The sequence below is a fragment of the Nematostella vectensis genome, chromosome 4, assembly GCF_932526225.1.
Source record: "Nematostella vectensis chromosome 4, jaNemVect1.1, whole genome shotgun sequence".
NCBI classification, from domain to species: Eukaryota; Metazoa; Cnidaria; class Anthozoa; order Actiniaria; family Edwardsiidae; genus Nematostella; species Nematostella vectensis.
In genome coordinates, this window is record NC_064037.1 from 9,263,151 (window position 1) to 9,277,082 (window position 13,932).

Consider the following 13,932-nt stretch of genomic DNA (forward strand, 5'->3'; position numbering starts at 1 on the left):
AATACTAATGAGTACTTTACACAACAAGTAAGGGCCTCCCTTCATTTCACCCAAAAGGGTATAAAAAGCTTACATCAGCCCTCCCCTCCCCTGGGTTATTTAACCAGTACACCAGCCCTCCCCTCCCCTGGGTAATTTAACAAGTACAGTTCACCCCCTCACCCCCCCCCCCCCCAGGTAATTTAACGAGTACAGTACACAAGCCCCACACTCCCCTGGTTAATTTAACAAGTACACCATCTGTCATATCTGTCTAACATAACCTCACTTGTGAGCATGTTTTTTTAAGAAATCAGTGACTAAATTATTGAACTCGTGCTCGTAGCGAAGGTGCAGGTTGTGTCTTCCGTCTGGCATCAGGTGGAGTGTGGACCCTGGGATGTGCTTGTGGAGATACTCGGGGTGGAACATTGGCACCAGAGGGTCCTTCACGCCATGCACAATGAGTGTTGGGCACCGAATCATTGGGAGGTAGTCTTTACATAAGTTCCCACCCTTTTTGTTGTAAATACGTGTGAATGCATCTAGCCAGCCAGACCACATGTTTTTTAGCCCCTCTGCACCATATACAGCTGAGAATAAGGAAAAATAAAGCCTGATGCACACTGGCAATATAATGACATAACAAGATAGGCGCGCGCACTTATGGCAATAACGTCGACATAATAACGTGGAGATAACGACATAAAAGAAAAAACATGTTTTTTCCCTTATGCCATTATGTCAAATTCTTATGTTGTTATGTCGTTATATCGCCAGTGTGCATCAGGCCTAAGCAGGTAAAAGCTAAAGCAATGCAGAATTTTGATGGCACATACAAATCAACAGACTCTAGTGGAAGATATTGACTGAACACCATGATTTTAAGGAGGATGCTATGAATCACATTCCATTTGAAGGATTTTTTCAGTGTAATTTATAGTTAAGCCTGTTTCTGAGCTTTGCATTGTTTGATCATTGTTTAATTTGGATGTACTCCTACGATGTGTGTGTATGTGCTCTTGTCTGCTTGTATGTTAAGTGCTTTTCACCACTCTTATTGGTTGACAGTCTAACAGCCACTATGACCTGTAAAATGGAGTATGTCTCCATAAACCAAGCACAACTTGGAAATGAACACAAGGTGCATATGTGGCTGAAAATGGGTAAATGCAAAAAGTCCAAATAAGTTGTTTTCAGGAACCAAAAGAATGGATACAAAACACCAAAAACTGGAATTCAACTCTGCCAAATTTTCGTCTTTAATAAGACTTCTTCGGGGCAGACTTATTAAAGACGAAAATTTGGCAGTCTAATTCCAGTTTTTGGTGTATTGTGGCAGAAAATGGGTATAATAGAAAAAAAATTATAATCATTCCTGCTAACCTTCCAATGGATCTCTCATTTTTGGATTCCAGGCAGAAGTATCCCTGGTTGGTTCCAGCATGTCCAGATCTTCCTTGGTGATGTATGAGTTTGATCCCCACACCACCATACTTTGGACATTCTTGGGGTTGGTGTATGCGAGGATCATAGCGGCAATGCCACCATCACTCCATCCAAGAAGGGAATACTTAGAATAACCTAAATAGGGAATAAGTTATGGATTAATTATAGAATAACCAAAAGGCATGGGTAGGTTATGGATTAGTTATAGAATAACCAGAAGGCATGGGTAGGTTATGGATTAGTTATAGAATAACCAGAAGGCATGGGTAGGTTATGGATTAGTTATAGAATAACCAGAAGGCATGGGTAGGTTATGGATTAGTTATTGAATAACCAGAAGGCATGGGTAGGTTATGGTATAGTTATAGAATAACCAAAAGGCATGGGTAGGTTATGGATTAGTTATAGAATAACCAGAAGGCATGGGTAGGTTATGGATTAATTATAGAATAACCAGAAGGCATGGGTAGGTTATGGATTAGTTATAGAATAGCCAAAAGTCATGGGTAGGTTATGGTATAGTTATAGAATAACCAGAAGGCATGGGTAGGTTATGGATTAGTTATAGAATAACCAAAAGGCATGGGTAGGTTATGGATTAGTTATAGAATAACCAGAAGGCATGGGTAGGTTATGGATTAGTTATAGAATAGCCAAAAGGCATGGGTAGGTTATGGATTAGTTATAGAATAGCCAAAAGGCATGGGTAGGTTATGGATTAATTATAGAATAACCAGAAGGCATGGGTAGGTTATGGATTAGTTATAGAATAACCAGAAGGCATGGGTAGGTTATGGATTAGTTATAGAATAACCAAAAGGCATGGATAGGTTATGGATTAGTTATAGAATAACCAGAAGGCATGGGTAGGTTATGGATTAGTTATAGAATAGCCAAAAGGCATGGGTAGGTTATGGATTAGTTATAGAATAACCAAAAGGCATGGGTAAGTTATGGATTAGTTATAAATTAACCAGAAGGCATGGGTAGGTTATGGATTAGTTATAGAATAACCAGAAGGCATGGGTAGGTTATGGATTAATTATAGAATAGCCAAAAGGCATGGGTAGGTTATGGATTAGTTATAGAATAATCAGAAGGCATGGGTAGGTTATGGATTAGTTATAGAATAACCAGAAGGCATGGGTAGGTTATGGATTAGTTATAGAATAGCCAAAACGCATGGGTAGGTTATGGATTAGTTATAGAATAGCCAAAAGGCATGGGTAGGTTATGGTATACTTAATGGTTCAATGAAACTGATAAGGCCACTTTTATTCACCAAAAACGCATTTTTAAAAACCAGAAATGTTGGCACTATGCCAGAAAAGTAGATGGGGGTTATAAACTTCCAACCAACTGCCATCCCTTAGGGGAGGTTGAGACTCTTCTGATTTTGCATTCTTTTAGGGAATAAAATTCTATGGACATTAAATTGCTAGTCCTAAGGGGGTGTTAATGTTTAAATTACAATTCTTACAATTCTGAGTTAACCCTTTAGTCAAGTGGGGTGTTTTTTTTTTCTGAACCCATTGAACTTCCTTTGGCTATGAGTCTGTGCAAGCAATGATGGCTGATGTCAATGCTGTTCACACTTTTTTTGTCTTGTGTCAAACCAAATGGAAAACAAAAGACACCAAATCAAATTGATGCATGTGATACTGGGTGTATAGGGGGCACTCTGGTCTGCGCCTGTTGCTTTTTGTCCATCTAAAAGAGCTGATATATGATTTTTTTAAACTCTGAAACGCCTATACAAACTCTGTTAGATGTTCAAACCATGCGTGTGGGCTAGGATCTTGAGGGCACGAGCCACTGTGTCCAATGTTAAGCCAAAGGAAAAAGCCACACTAATGGGGAATTAGCCACAACTGAGAAGCTATAGCGAACAATTTAATCAAAATACCTTATTGGTCTCTTTAATTTCGCGACATTTATTATATTTCCACAAACTTTAATATCGAAAAATTCAATACTTTTTCCGTTTTGTTTCCTTTGTTTTTAATGACAACCAGGACCAAGATGATTTTAAAAGAACTTATGATTCTTAACTTTTGTATCACAGCTTCGATGTATGTAAATGTGTTAGAAAATAGCCTGAAGCACAATATGTTTTCTACAGTTTTGTTTTGTTGTAATGGTTTAATAAAATTCTCTGAGAAATGCGTTTTTGCATTTTTTCGAAATTGAAAATGATTTTGCACCCAAATTGCAAAATCTTGTGAAATATTAAAAAAGTGGACATAGTTTTTCTGGGGGAGGGGGGAGGGAGTGAGTTTTCTTATAATCTGACCACCCCTGAAACAACAAAAAGGGATTTTTTTATGCCTTTGCAGTATCTCCACTGGACGTTTATTGTCGGATTTGGCTGCAAATAAAGTCTGGCTTATGGGTTAATAACATACCAGAGTGATCTAGCTTATGCTTTATAGTTTTGTCTACGAATAGCATGTCTATTAAGAACCGAAAGTGGACTTTCAACCGCTGTGTGGGGGGCGCGCTCACACCCCCTGCACCCCCTCTAGGTACGGGCCTGGGATCCCTACCAAACATTGCTCATGTGACAAGATGAGTTGGACTCCGGTTGACAACTTGGCCGGTAGTTAAGAAGATGGTTAATTCTACTTGTGCATTTGGTTATAAAAATTTTCTCGATGGATCTAGTGAACTATTACCATAGAGCTAAAGAAACTTATGTAAAATTAATTGATACATGATCAGTGATCAGTGAATAACTATTAGACACAAACAGAGTACAATGCAAAACCATTAAGAATATATTGGAGGGCACGTGCCCCCAGTTTCCCCCCCCCCCCCCCCCCATTCCCTGCTATTGTCATGGGGTCACATACCAAGTACCTTCATCAGCATGCCTGCGTCAGACGCATCTCTAGGGAAGAATTCGTCTGGAAAATCTCGCACAGGCGGGATGGACTTGCCGTATCCACGAGGATCGAATGCTATAACCGTGAAGTCCTTACATAGGCCCTTCAACTGAGGTCCAAAGTCACTCTGAGTAGACCCAAGAGCGCCAGGAATGCATAACAGAACGTGATTCCCACAGCCAGCTTTCTCGTAATGCAAATTTACTCCGTTGACTAAAACTTTTGCAGATGTCGAGCATTTTCGTTGCTTTCTAGTTAAAGAACTTCTAAGGATCCAAGCTTTTGGTTGCTTAGCGAGGACTGAAATTGCATTTCTCCACAAAACAAACATGGCGGATCAAAACAAGAATTGGGGTTTCTGTGGTAGGCTGCTACATAGGGTACCCAATGTTATTGGTGCGTTTTGTTGACTCATCTAACCTAGGAAATAAAGAGGAGGGCATTACTGTACTTTAGACATTTCTTTAACTAATGGAGTTGAGATAACCAAAAGCGACCACACGGCCATGCATTGATTTTCTTGACTTGATTTCGCCGCTCAAACAAACAGAACAGTCAAACAATTCAAGGATTTAGCTCCATGAGTATATCTACTACTTGCTTGCTTAAGTTAGCCTTGTATTCTTTTTACGCGTCATTCACATAATTTCTTTATTTTTATCGAGTTTTCAAAACAACAACACGCGAACCGCGGGGGTGGGGAGGGGGGGGGTAGGGTGAGTAAAAATGCTAAAAATAGAAATGATCGTCATTGATATGCAGACCAAAGAGTCCCTCTCATTTTCAGGCTCTCTTGAGTTTAATAACTTATAACAAAAATGCTGTTTAAGAAATAAAAGGGAAGTAAAGGACCCTCTTGTCGTCATTTTACGCTCCAACACAATACCAAGTCAGATTTTTTATTTCTATAGCCTATTTCAGGGGAGTAACAAAAATAAATCAGACTTCACTCGCAGATTACAAATTTCCCATAGTTTCGTGGTATCAGGGGCGGATCCAGGATTTCAAAATATGGGGTGGATAATTGCCGGATAGACAGCTTATAACTGATCCAGTGGTTCTTGGTAGGTCACCCATACATACTTCACACTGAATTGGATTTGTCGCGTTAGCAAAGTAAAGCAGGCGAAGGCACATGGACTGTAACTTCCGCCCCACAGGCATTTATTTTCTTCGAACAAAGTGACTTTTCAATTTTTACTAAAAAGAGGGGGGGTGGATATCCACCCAATTCACCCCCCTGTATCCGCCTCTTGGTATGTACTCTTATACACCACGATATTTCGTCTCATGATCAAAATGTTGTGGAGTCACGAGGCGCGTTGATTAGCAAAATTGAAAGCTTTAGCTTCAAAATCCTACTCGCTTCGTTACTTTTAGTGACCTTTTTGTAAGGACGGAAAATACATTTTACTAGAAAAGGTTGAGAAACAAATTTCTCGAATTTGAATCAAGGTTTTTCGTCTCTTTCGCCTCAAGTGAGCCTGCGAGAATTGTGTGATGACGAATCCCGTGGTATGTCCTCTGATTTAACGTAGCTTACAACCAATCAGAAAGCAAGATAACGCGCAAGTGTTGTAGAAATGATTTTGCTTGTTTTTCCTGGTATCTTTTCCGTAGAAACAAGGGGAATACATGCTGTGCGGGCTGCGTCGCGATAGACAGTGTTGTTTTCTGTCTGATTCGTGACCTCAACAGCGCTTATAAACAATGACGCTAATGCGCTTACTCGCTTTCAACAATTAGCGGTTTTGGGAATAGCGCACTCTATCAAAATAACGACATGTTCTTGCGCGAAGAAACTATTGGCACAAAATGATTGGTTATATAGGTAAAACGAAAAAAAGAGAGAGAGAAGGGATATATTTTCTTCTTTCTTTGTTGTAATATTTCCTTTGCTTTGTTTATTTCCATCTGAACGAGGTCAGTCGTCATGTTTATGGTAATCAAGGGGAGTTGCTACTAAAATATTCCAACCCACCTGGCTCCTCTTTGTAAAAGCAGTCTGAATGGAAAATCAAATTTTTTTGGCAAATATAAGTCTTGCAGTGATAATATATTCGTCTAAATGGTGTGAAATATAGCATGGTGTGAAATCTAATGGTTTTCGTTTCCCCCTTAACGACGGAAGAAAATAATGGAGCTAAGAAAAAAGATGAAAATGGAAAAACAACTACAATTTTGATTTAACAGAACATGTATACAGATTCAGTTTTACACGTTTTTTTAAAAGCGTTTTTCTTTTTTTATTAATTTATACAAAAATAATGTACAAGCGGATCTAAAAATAAAAGTCAATTTGTTAACTAATTAAACTACTCTACCAGAATATTAGTATAGCCAACATTACTGGTTATACGTTATATTAATTGTGGAAAGAGTTATAAGGTGAGTACTTGTGGCTTCCAAAAATAAATTCACTCGACAGGGAGTGGGCTTTTGTCGATAAAATATCGAAAAACTTTGGTTATCCATTAAATAACCGTCTTTGTCCATGCGGAACAAATAGCAGCGGGGCAGAAAACCCCATTTGGAAATTCCAAACAAACATTCTAGGGGTCAGTGAAAGCACTTAATTAGTTGAGGAAGTACCTCGAAAACAGCAATATTAGGGGAAACATGTATTTCATTTTCGTGACATTTTGGCCACTCCTAGTACTAAGAAAATACTTAAGAGTTTTATTTTTAATTATATTATAAAATCGGTTGGTTATTTCAAGGGTCATGTGTCTTTACTAAAGTAGACACTTACGCCCACTCATCAGAGCTTGGAATTTTCCTGACTAATTGGGGAAGATAACCCGAAATCTCGAATTCCCTTACGTTAACAAGAATCCAATAAATGTTTTTCTTGACATCTATATGTAATGCCATGTCAAGATTTCCTAATCAATAATGTTGTATTTTTTTTAACCCGGCGTCAATTTTGATTCAAGTCTATTTTCTTTATTATTTTTTCGGTAAAAATATATTAGCTGATCGGTCAAAATTAAAAAAGGTGGCCTCAGCATAATTGCGTCACGTTAACCTGTGAATAATTGATACCCGCGCCGTTTATTTCACAATGCGGCTTTTTAGCTCCAATGCTAGTCAAGGTGGCTCAATAAAAGATTCATGGTTGTTTTTGATTAGTTTGTGCTCATAAAACGCCTTTGCAGATAAGCGCTTGTTGCACTCCAAGCCACTGACGAAGGGGAATCAGCCAAGCTTGACAATCACCAAGATGTGGCGCGAACTGATTCTTCTGGCTTGCCTTCTCGGGTTAGGCTGTGCTGCCAAAAAATCTCAACACGAATCCACGGGTGAGATATCATATATTTTTAAGTTTCTAGGTGAAAATTATGCAAAAAAAAAAACTTCAAACAAACTTGATGATACTATTCATCAGTTTCTTTATCATATTTGTCATTTATGGAATGAAACTTTATCTATAAACCACGATTTTGCATTCGTCTTACTTTTACGTAACGAAAATTGTTCTGCAACAAAACTTGGTCATAATGTTAAGAATAATTTCAACTTTGTGGAAAGGGTTACTGGCCCGTATCCTTTTCACGAATATAAGAAGTAAAGTGAAAAAGCTTTCAGAATGGAATTTCCAAGTTTTTCTTGTGAAGAGAAGAAATTTGAAGGCGAGAGCAGCTGAAATATGATAAAACAAAAGATCACAATAGACTAGAAAAATAAGTTGGATCAGAAAAATGAAAAAATACTTTGCGAATACTATATGCAGAATAAGTAAAAAATAAAAAAAAAACTACTTAACTTCGTTAAAAAAGCAGCATATTTCACAGAAAATACTGCTGTCTAGAATTATTTTTTAAAAATCAAAGAACTGAACTAAACTGAAGAAAATAATTCGTCTGCGGGAGACGACACACGACACGAGTTAAAGACTAAAAATGCATTTATATGCAAATCTGCCATCGTTATTCAGTTTTTGATAACTGAATCCAAACATACCTGGCTTCTAAGAAAGTCAGGCCCTGTAGCCTTTGTATCTTATTATTTGTTACTTCGTTTATTTCCAACTTTTCAGGTCCGTTATATAGGTATTTTCCTGGCCTCAAACTTCTTCAAATAAAATCCTTTTTTTCCATAAAAAATGGTCATCATTCTCCATGAAATAAATACAATCGGTAAATATTCAATCTTATGCCTTTTATTATTCTCCTCAGACGATGCCGTGAAGCGTAGCATTGCTATGTCTTCTAAGTCACTTTCTGACGCCAGAGGTAAACTGCGGGAGGGGCTTTGAGGGTTGCAAAGGGTAACACTCCCCTGGAAACTAGTCTAGAATGCTTCAAAACACCGAAATCCAATCCTTTATGTTTCGAGTACCACACATTTTCCTAGCTGTTGAGATTGCTTTCAGGTGCTACGAGATTTAGGCTTGAGATCATATCAAATCGGTAGAGATGGATATCTACCGTCCTTGTCTGTTGTAGCCAGCATTGATGATTAACACTGTGGTTGTAAAGTGAACTTTAAAAATCCTTCAAAGTCAATGTAGCCTTTATCAATTCTTCTTTTTCTTTGAAATAAATCATGCACATATTTTAATTCGCAATTACATAGGATCCTTGATTGAATCAAAGGATTTTGACATGACCCTAACATTGGACTCATTTTAATCAAAATATTTTTGTTTGTCGTAACACTGGATTCTAGATTTTCCCTCGAATACAGCCGAGTGCTTGTTTTTTTTATTAATGCCCAAAATTGCTTTTTTTTCGTTCTGTTTTGGGAAGCCGACCAACTGTCGTAATGTACACATCGTTTTTTTTTTTACAGATGACGACATCGATCACTACACAAGAGGTAAGAGGAGGTAGTCACGGACCCCACCCCTACAAGCCCACTCCTAACCCTCTCTCCGCCCTGTTAGCCCACACACCCTTTCTTTAGTATTCTCCTTCGCAAAAGAGACACTAACATCTAGAAATATTAGATTGCTTTTATTTATGCTAATGTCATCCTCGGGGAACAGCCTCCCCCCTCTGCCGCCTTGTTCGGCCTCGTTACGCTGACCTCCGAGCCCTATGTTCCTGAAGGTCAATATTATCGGAATTATTTCCATTTTTCTAACGGGAAAAACGCATCAAGCCTCCCCTTCACTACCTAAAATAGACAACCTTGACATCCCGAAAAAGGCGTGAACTGGTTTGAAGGCATCTGAAACGCTTGGTGGCGTCTAAAGTGGATTTGCATGCATTCAACCTGGCTTTTTCCGTTCTAATTCTTTTTGTTAATGGTCGCATTTGTTCTTAGACGATGCATACGCCGCCCTAGCGTTTTACGACTACATAATGAAACGTGACTCCCAGTTGGCGAAGCGAATAGGTAAGTCCATTGCCAACGACTTTAATGTACTGAGTGGTAATGTATTCAATTCAACCGAAAAAAGGTTTGGAATATAGTGGAAATAGCCAGGCGTGTACACAGGGGTTTGCACAGGGTGCGTCGTCATTTCTTATTGAAGGAACGTCAAATACTATCCTTTTTTCATATCCTATTTTCATATGATATCTATATGACTGCGAATCCACCCCCCCCATCCCTCAGCCAATTCTGGGTACGTGTCTGATAGCTAATAGAAGTGGTCCGATAACATAGCTAATGTCTGGAAGATAGTGGGTCGATACCATAGCAATTGTCTGGAAGATAATTGGTCGATACCATAGCTAATGTCTAGAAGATAGCTGGTCGATACCATAGCTAATGTCAGGAAGATAGTTGGTCGATACCATAGCTAATGTCTGGAAGATATTTGGTCGATACCATAGCTTATTTCTGGGAGATAGTTGGTCGATACCATAGCTAATGTCTGGAAGATAGTTTGTCGATACCATAGCTAATGTCTGGAAGATAGTTGGTCGATACCATAGCTAATGTCTGGAAGATAGTTGGTCGATACCATAGCTAATGTCTGGAAGATAGTTGGTCGATACCATAGCTAATGTCTGGAAGATAGTTGGTCGATACCATAGCAAATGTCTGGAAGATAGTTGGTCGATACCATGGCTAATGTCTGCAAGATAGTTGGTCGATACCATAGCTAATGTCTGGAAGATAGTTGGTCGATACCATAGCTAATGTCTGGAAGATAGTTGGTCGATACCATAGCTTACGTCTGGACGATAGTTGGTCGACACCATAGCTAATGTCTGGAAGATAGTTGGTCGATGCCATAGCTAATGTCTTGAAGATAGTTGGTCCATACCATAGCAAATGTCTGGAAGATAATTGGTCGATACCATAGCAAATGTCTGGAAGATAGTTGGTCGATACCATCGCTAATGTCTGAAGATAGTTGGTCGATACCATAGCTAATGTATGGAAGATAGTTGGTCGATACCAAAGCTAATGTCTGAAAGATAGTTGGTCGATACCATAGCTAATGTCTGGTAGATAGTTGGTCTATACCATAGCTAATGTCTGGAAGATAGTTGGTCGATACCATAGCTAATATCTGGAAGATAGTTGGTAGATAACATAGCTAATGTCTGGTAGATAGTTGGTCTATACCATAGCTAATGTCTGGAAGATAGTTGGTCGATACCATAGCTAATGTCTGGTAGATAGTTGGTCGATACCATAGCTGATGTCTGGTGGATAGTTGGTCGATACCATAGCTAATGTCTGGAAAATAATTGGTCGATACCATAGCTAATGTCTGGTAGATAGTTGGTCGATACTATAGCTGATGTCTGGTGGATAGTTGGTCGATACCATAGCTAATGTCTGGAAGATAATTGGTCGATACCATAGCTAATGTCTGGAAGATAGTGGATCGATACCATAGCTAATGTCTGGAAGATAGTTGGTCGACACCATAGCTAATGTCTGGAAGATAGTTGGTCGATACCATAGCTAATGTCTGGAAGATAGTTGGTCGATACCATAGCTAATGTCTGGAAGATAGTTGGTCGATACCATAGCTAATGTCTGGAAGATAGTTGGTCGATACCATAGCAAATGTCTGGAAGATAGTTGGTCGATACCATGGCTAATGTCTGCAAGATAGTTGGTCGATACCATAGCTAATGTCTGGAAGATAGTTGGTCGATACCATAGCTAATGTCTGGAAGATAGTTGGTCGATACCATAGCTTACGTCTGGACGATAGTTGGTCGATACCATAGCTAATGTCTGGAAGATAGTTGGTCGATGCCATAGCTAATGTCTTGAAGATAGTTGGTCCATACCATAGCAAATGTCTGGAAGATAATTGGTCGATACCATAGCAAATGTCTGGAAGATAGTTGGTCGATACCATCGCTAATGTCTGAAGATAGTTGGTCGATACCATAGCTAATGTATGGAAGATAGTTGGTCGATACCAAAGCTAATGTCTGAAAGATAGTTGGTCGATACCATAGCTAATGTCTGGTAGATAGTTGGTCTATACCATAGCTAATGTCTGGAAGATAGTTGGTCGATACCATAGCTAATATCTGGAAGATAGTTGGTAGATAACATAGCTAATGTCTGGTAGATAGTTGGTCTATACCATAGCTAATGTCTGGAAGATAGTTGGTCGATACCATAGCTAATGTCTGGTAGATAGTTGGTCGATACCATAGCTGATGTCTGGTGGATAGTTGGTCGATACCATAGCTAATGTCTGGAAAATAATTGGTCGATACCATAGCTAATGTCTGGTAGATAGTTGGTCGATACTATAGCTGATGTCTGGTGGATAGTTGGTCGATACCATAGCTAATGTCTGGAAGATAATTGGTCGATACCATAGCTAATGTCTGGAAGATAGTGGGTCGATACCATAGCTAATGTCTGGAAGATAGTTGGTCGACACCATAGCTAATGTCTGGAAGATAGTCGGCCGATACCATAGCTAATGTCTGGAAGCTAGTTGGTCGATACCATAGCTAATGTCTGGAAGATAGTTGGTCGATACCATAGCTAATGTCTGGAAGATAGTTGGTCGATACCATAGCTAATGTCTGGAAGATAGTGGGTCGATACCATAGCTGATGCCGGAGGATATTGGGTCAATACCATTGCTGCTGTCTGCAAGATGGTTCGATACCACAGCTGATATCTGAAAGATAGTGGGCCGATACCATATCTTGTCATGTCTTGAATTCAAGATCGCGTTTTTTGTCGGTGGTAGGTTAAACTGAAAGATTATAGGTGACTAGTAATTTGCTAAGAAGTGTTTTTTTCTGCCCACAGAATGCAAGGACAAATTCCCCGTGTTTTGCCGCAAGGCTGTAGCGTTCTGTTTGATGCCCATGTATAAAGTACACGGAAATGGCCGGTTACGAAGAAAATACAATATCGCGCGCAAGTTCTGTCCCGTATCCTGCCATAACAACGGATGCTGGTATGTATGTTCCCACCTGTCCGTCCGTCCGCCCGCCCCTGTCTGTTTGTCCGTACGTCCTCCCCGATCTATTTGTCTGTCCGTCTTTTTGTCCTTCTTTTATCTGAAAAATTAGATTAAATATGCGTTTCTGTCAGTTTATTACAGTGGAACCTGGATTTTTCGATAACCTCGATTTTACGATGACGTTCCTTTCTCCTAGCAGAAATACAGTAAAATGTATAAGAAATTACCTGGATCTAACGATATTGGATACAACAATATTCTCGATTTTACGATACAAATCTGTCCTCCCAAGCGTAGTTTTGACCTCAACACAACGATCTTATTGATTCTATCAACAAAGAGAGAAAAACTCAAGACACCACACACGTGCAGTACAGTTAACCGATATTTTTACTTGACAGATCTTGTTAAATATAGATGACAGTATTACAGAGAGTAGCTGTACAGTCTTATATAGAGTACAGATTATTAACTCAACCTCGCTACAACGATATTTTCAATGGAATTTCCTTTAAATCGTAAAATCGAGGACCTCTTTGCAACGACCTCGATTTTACGATACATTTTCTTTCTCCCGAGGCAAATCGTAAAATCCAGGTTTCACTGTAGCTTTAATCCAAATGTTATTAATCAATTATTTTTGTTTTAATTTGTTTCAGATTTCTGTCTTTAAAATCAACTCGAACTTGATCTATGCACTCTTGGAAAAATAATCCAAGCAGAAAAAATAATAATAGCAGAAAAGATGTATTAGAAACAAGAACCCACAAAAACCTTCATTTCTTTAAGCAGATCTTGTAAATTGATATCTCATTTTATCTGAGTCAGATTGTACAGCATGTATTATTAAAGTAGATAAACAATATGCACTGAGCCACAGGGTTCATACTAAAGTGAAGCCTCGGGAAAATAGCCATCTTTGTGTTTGACATATTGTATGTAGATAAATCTTACAAAAGTAATAAAACGTAGCCAATTTTTTGTGAGTATGAATAAAACGATCATTTGCATCCAGTTTGAAATACTTGTCAGTACTCTCTCTGCCTTCCGAACAATTTAACTCGCTGCCAAGAATATATAATCGAGACCCCACCTCCCTCGCGGGTAATTGTTTTCAAAAATTCGTTAAAATTGAAACCCGTTTGGTAGCCCCTTCAAAGCGTGCGATCGATCTGATATTTGGCAAACATAATCACCAATGCTTCTAGTTTGTAAATTCTGAAATAAAAATTAGATATTAATAATTGGCGAGGCACGACGCAC

The 13,932-nt window shown here is 38.9% G+C and overlaps 2 protein-coding genes across 2 annotated transcripts; one reads left to right on the forward strand and one right to left on the reverse strand.

Moving 5' to 3' along the window:
• Positions 1 to 165: 165 nt before the first annotated feature.
• LOC5522250 (valacyclovir hydrolase) lies at positions 166 to 4,764 on the reverse strand. Its single transcript, XM_032367768.2, has 3 exons — positions 4,281 to 4,764; positions 1,366 to 1,563; positions 166 to 572 (listed from the first exon to the last, which is right to left on the reverse strand). The coding sequence occupies exons 1-3, from the start codon at positions 4,642 to 4,644 to the stop codon at positions 265 to 267; spliced, it is 870 nt and encodes a 289-aa protein (XP_032223659.2). The 5' UTR covers positions 4,645 to 4,764; the 3' UTR covers positions 166 to 264.
• Positions 4,765 to 7,456: 2,692 nt separating this feature from the next.
• On the forward strand, positions 7,457 to 13,691 carry LOC116604832. Its single transcript, XM_032367765.2, has 6 exons — positions 7,457 to 7,615; positions 8,492 to 8,548; positions 9,108 to 9,134; positions 9,585 to 9,656; positions 12,513 to 12,663; positions 13,329 to 13,691. Coding segments are annotated over exons 1-6 (387 nt in total). The 5' UTR covers positions 7,457 to 7,536; the 3' UTR covers positions 13,330 to 13,691.
• The last annotated feature ends 241 nt before the right edge of the window (positions 13,692 to 13,932 follow it).

What these genes read in the sequence shown, in the direction of transcription:
- LOC5522250 (XM_032367768.2), bottom strand. Translation starts at nt 4,644, where the DNA reads ATGTTTGTTTTGTGGAGAAATGCAATTTCAGTCCTCGCTAAGCAACCA. An exon ending in CATGCTGATGAAGGTACTTG is followed by an intron (nt 1,564 to 4,280) that starts GTATGTGACCCC and finishes TTCCCTATTTAG; the next exon opens with GTTATTCTAAGTATTCCCTT. An exon ending in AATGAGAGATCCATTGGAAG is followed by an intron (nt 573 to 1,365) that starts GTTAGCAGGAAT and finishes CCTTATTCTCAG; the next exon opens with CTGTATATGGTGCAGAGGGG.
- LOC116604832 (XM_032367765.2), top strand. Translation starts at nt 7,537, where the DNA reads ATGTGGCGCGAACTGATTCTTCTGGCTTGCCTTCTCGGGTTAGGCTGT. An exon ending in ATCTCAACACGAATCCACGG is followed by an intron (nt 7,616 to 8,491) that starts GTGAGATATCAT and finishes TATTCTCCTCAG; the next exon opens with ACGATGCCGTGAAGCGTAGC. An exon ending in GTCACTTTCTGACGCCAGAG is followed by an intron (nt 8,549 to 9,107) that starts GTAAACTGCGGG and finishes TTTTTTTTACAG; the next exon opens with ATGACGACATCGATCACTAC.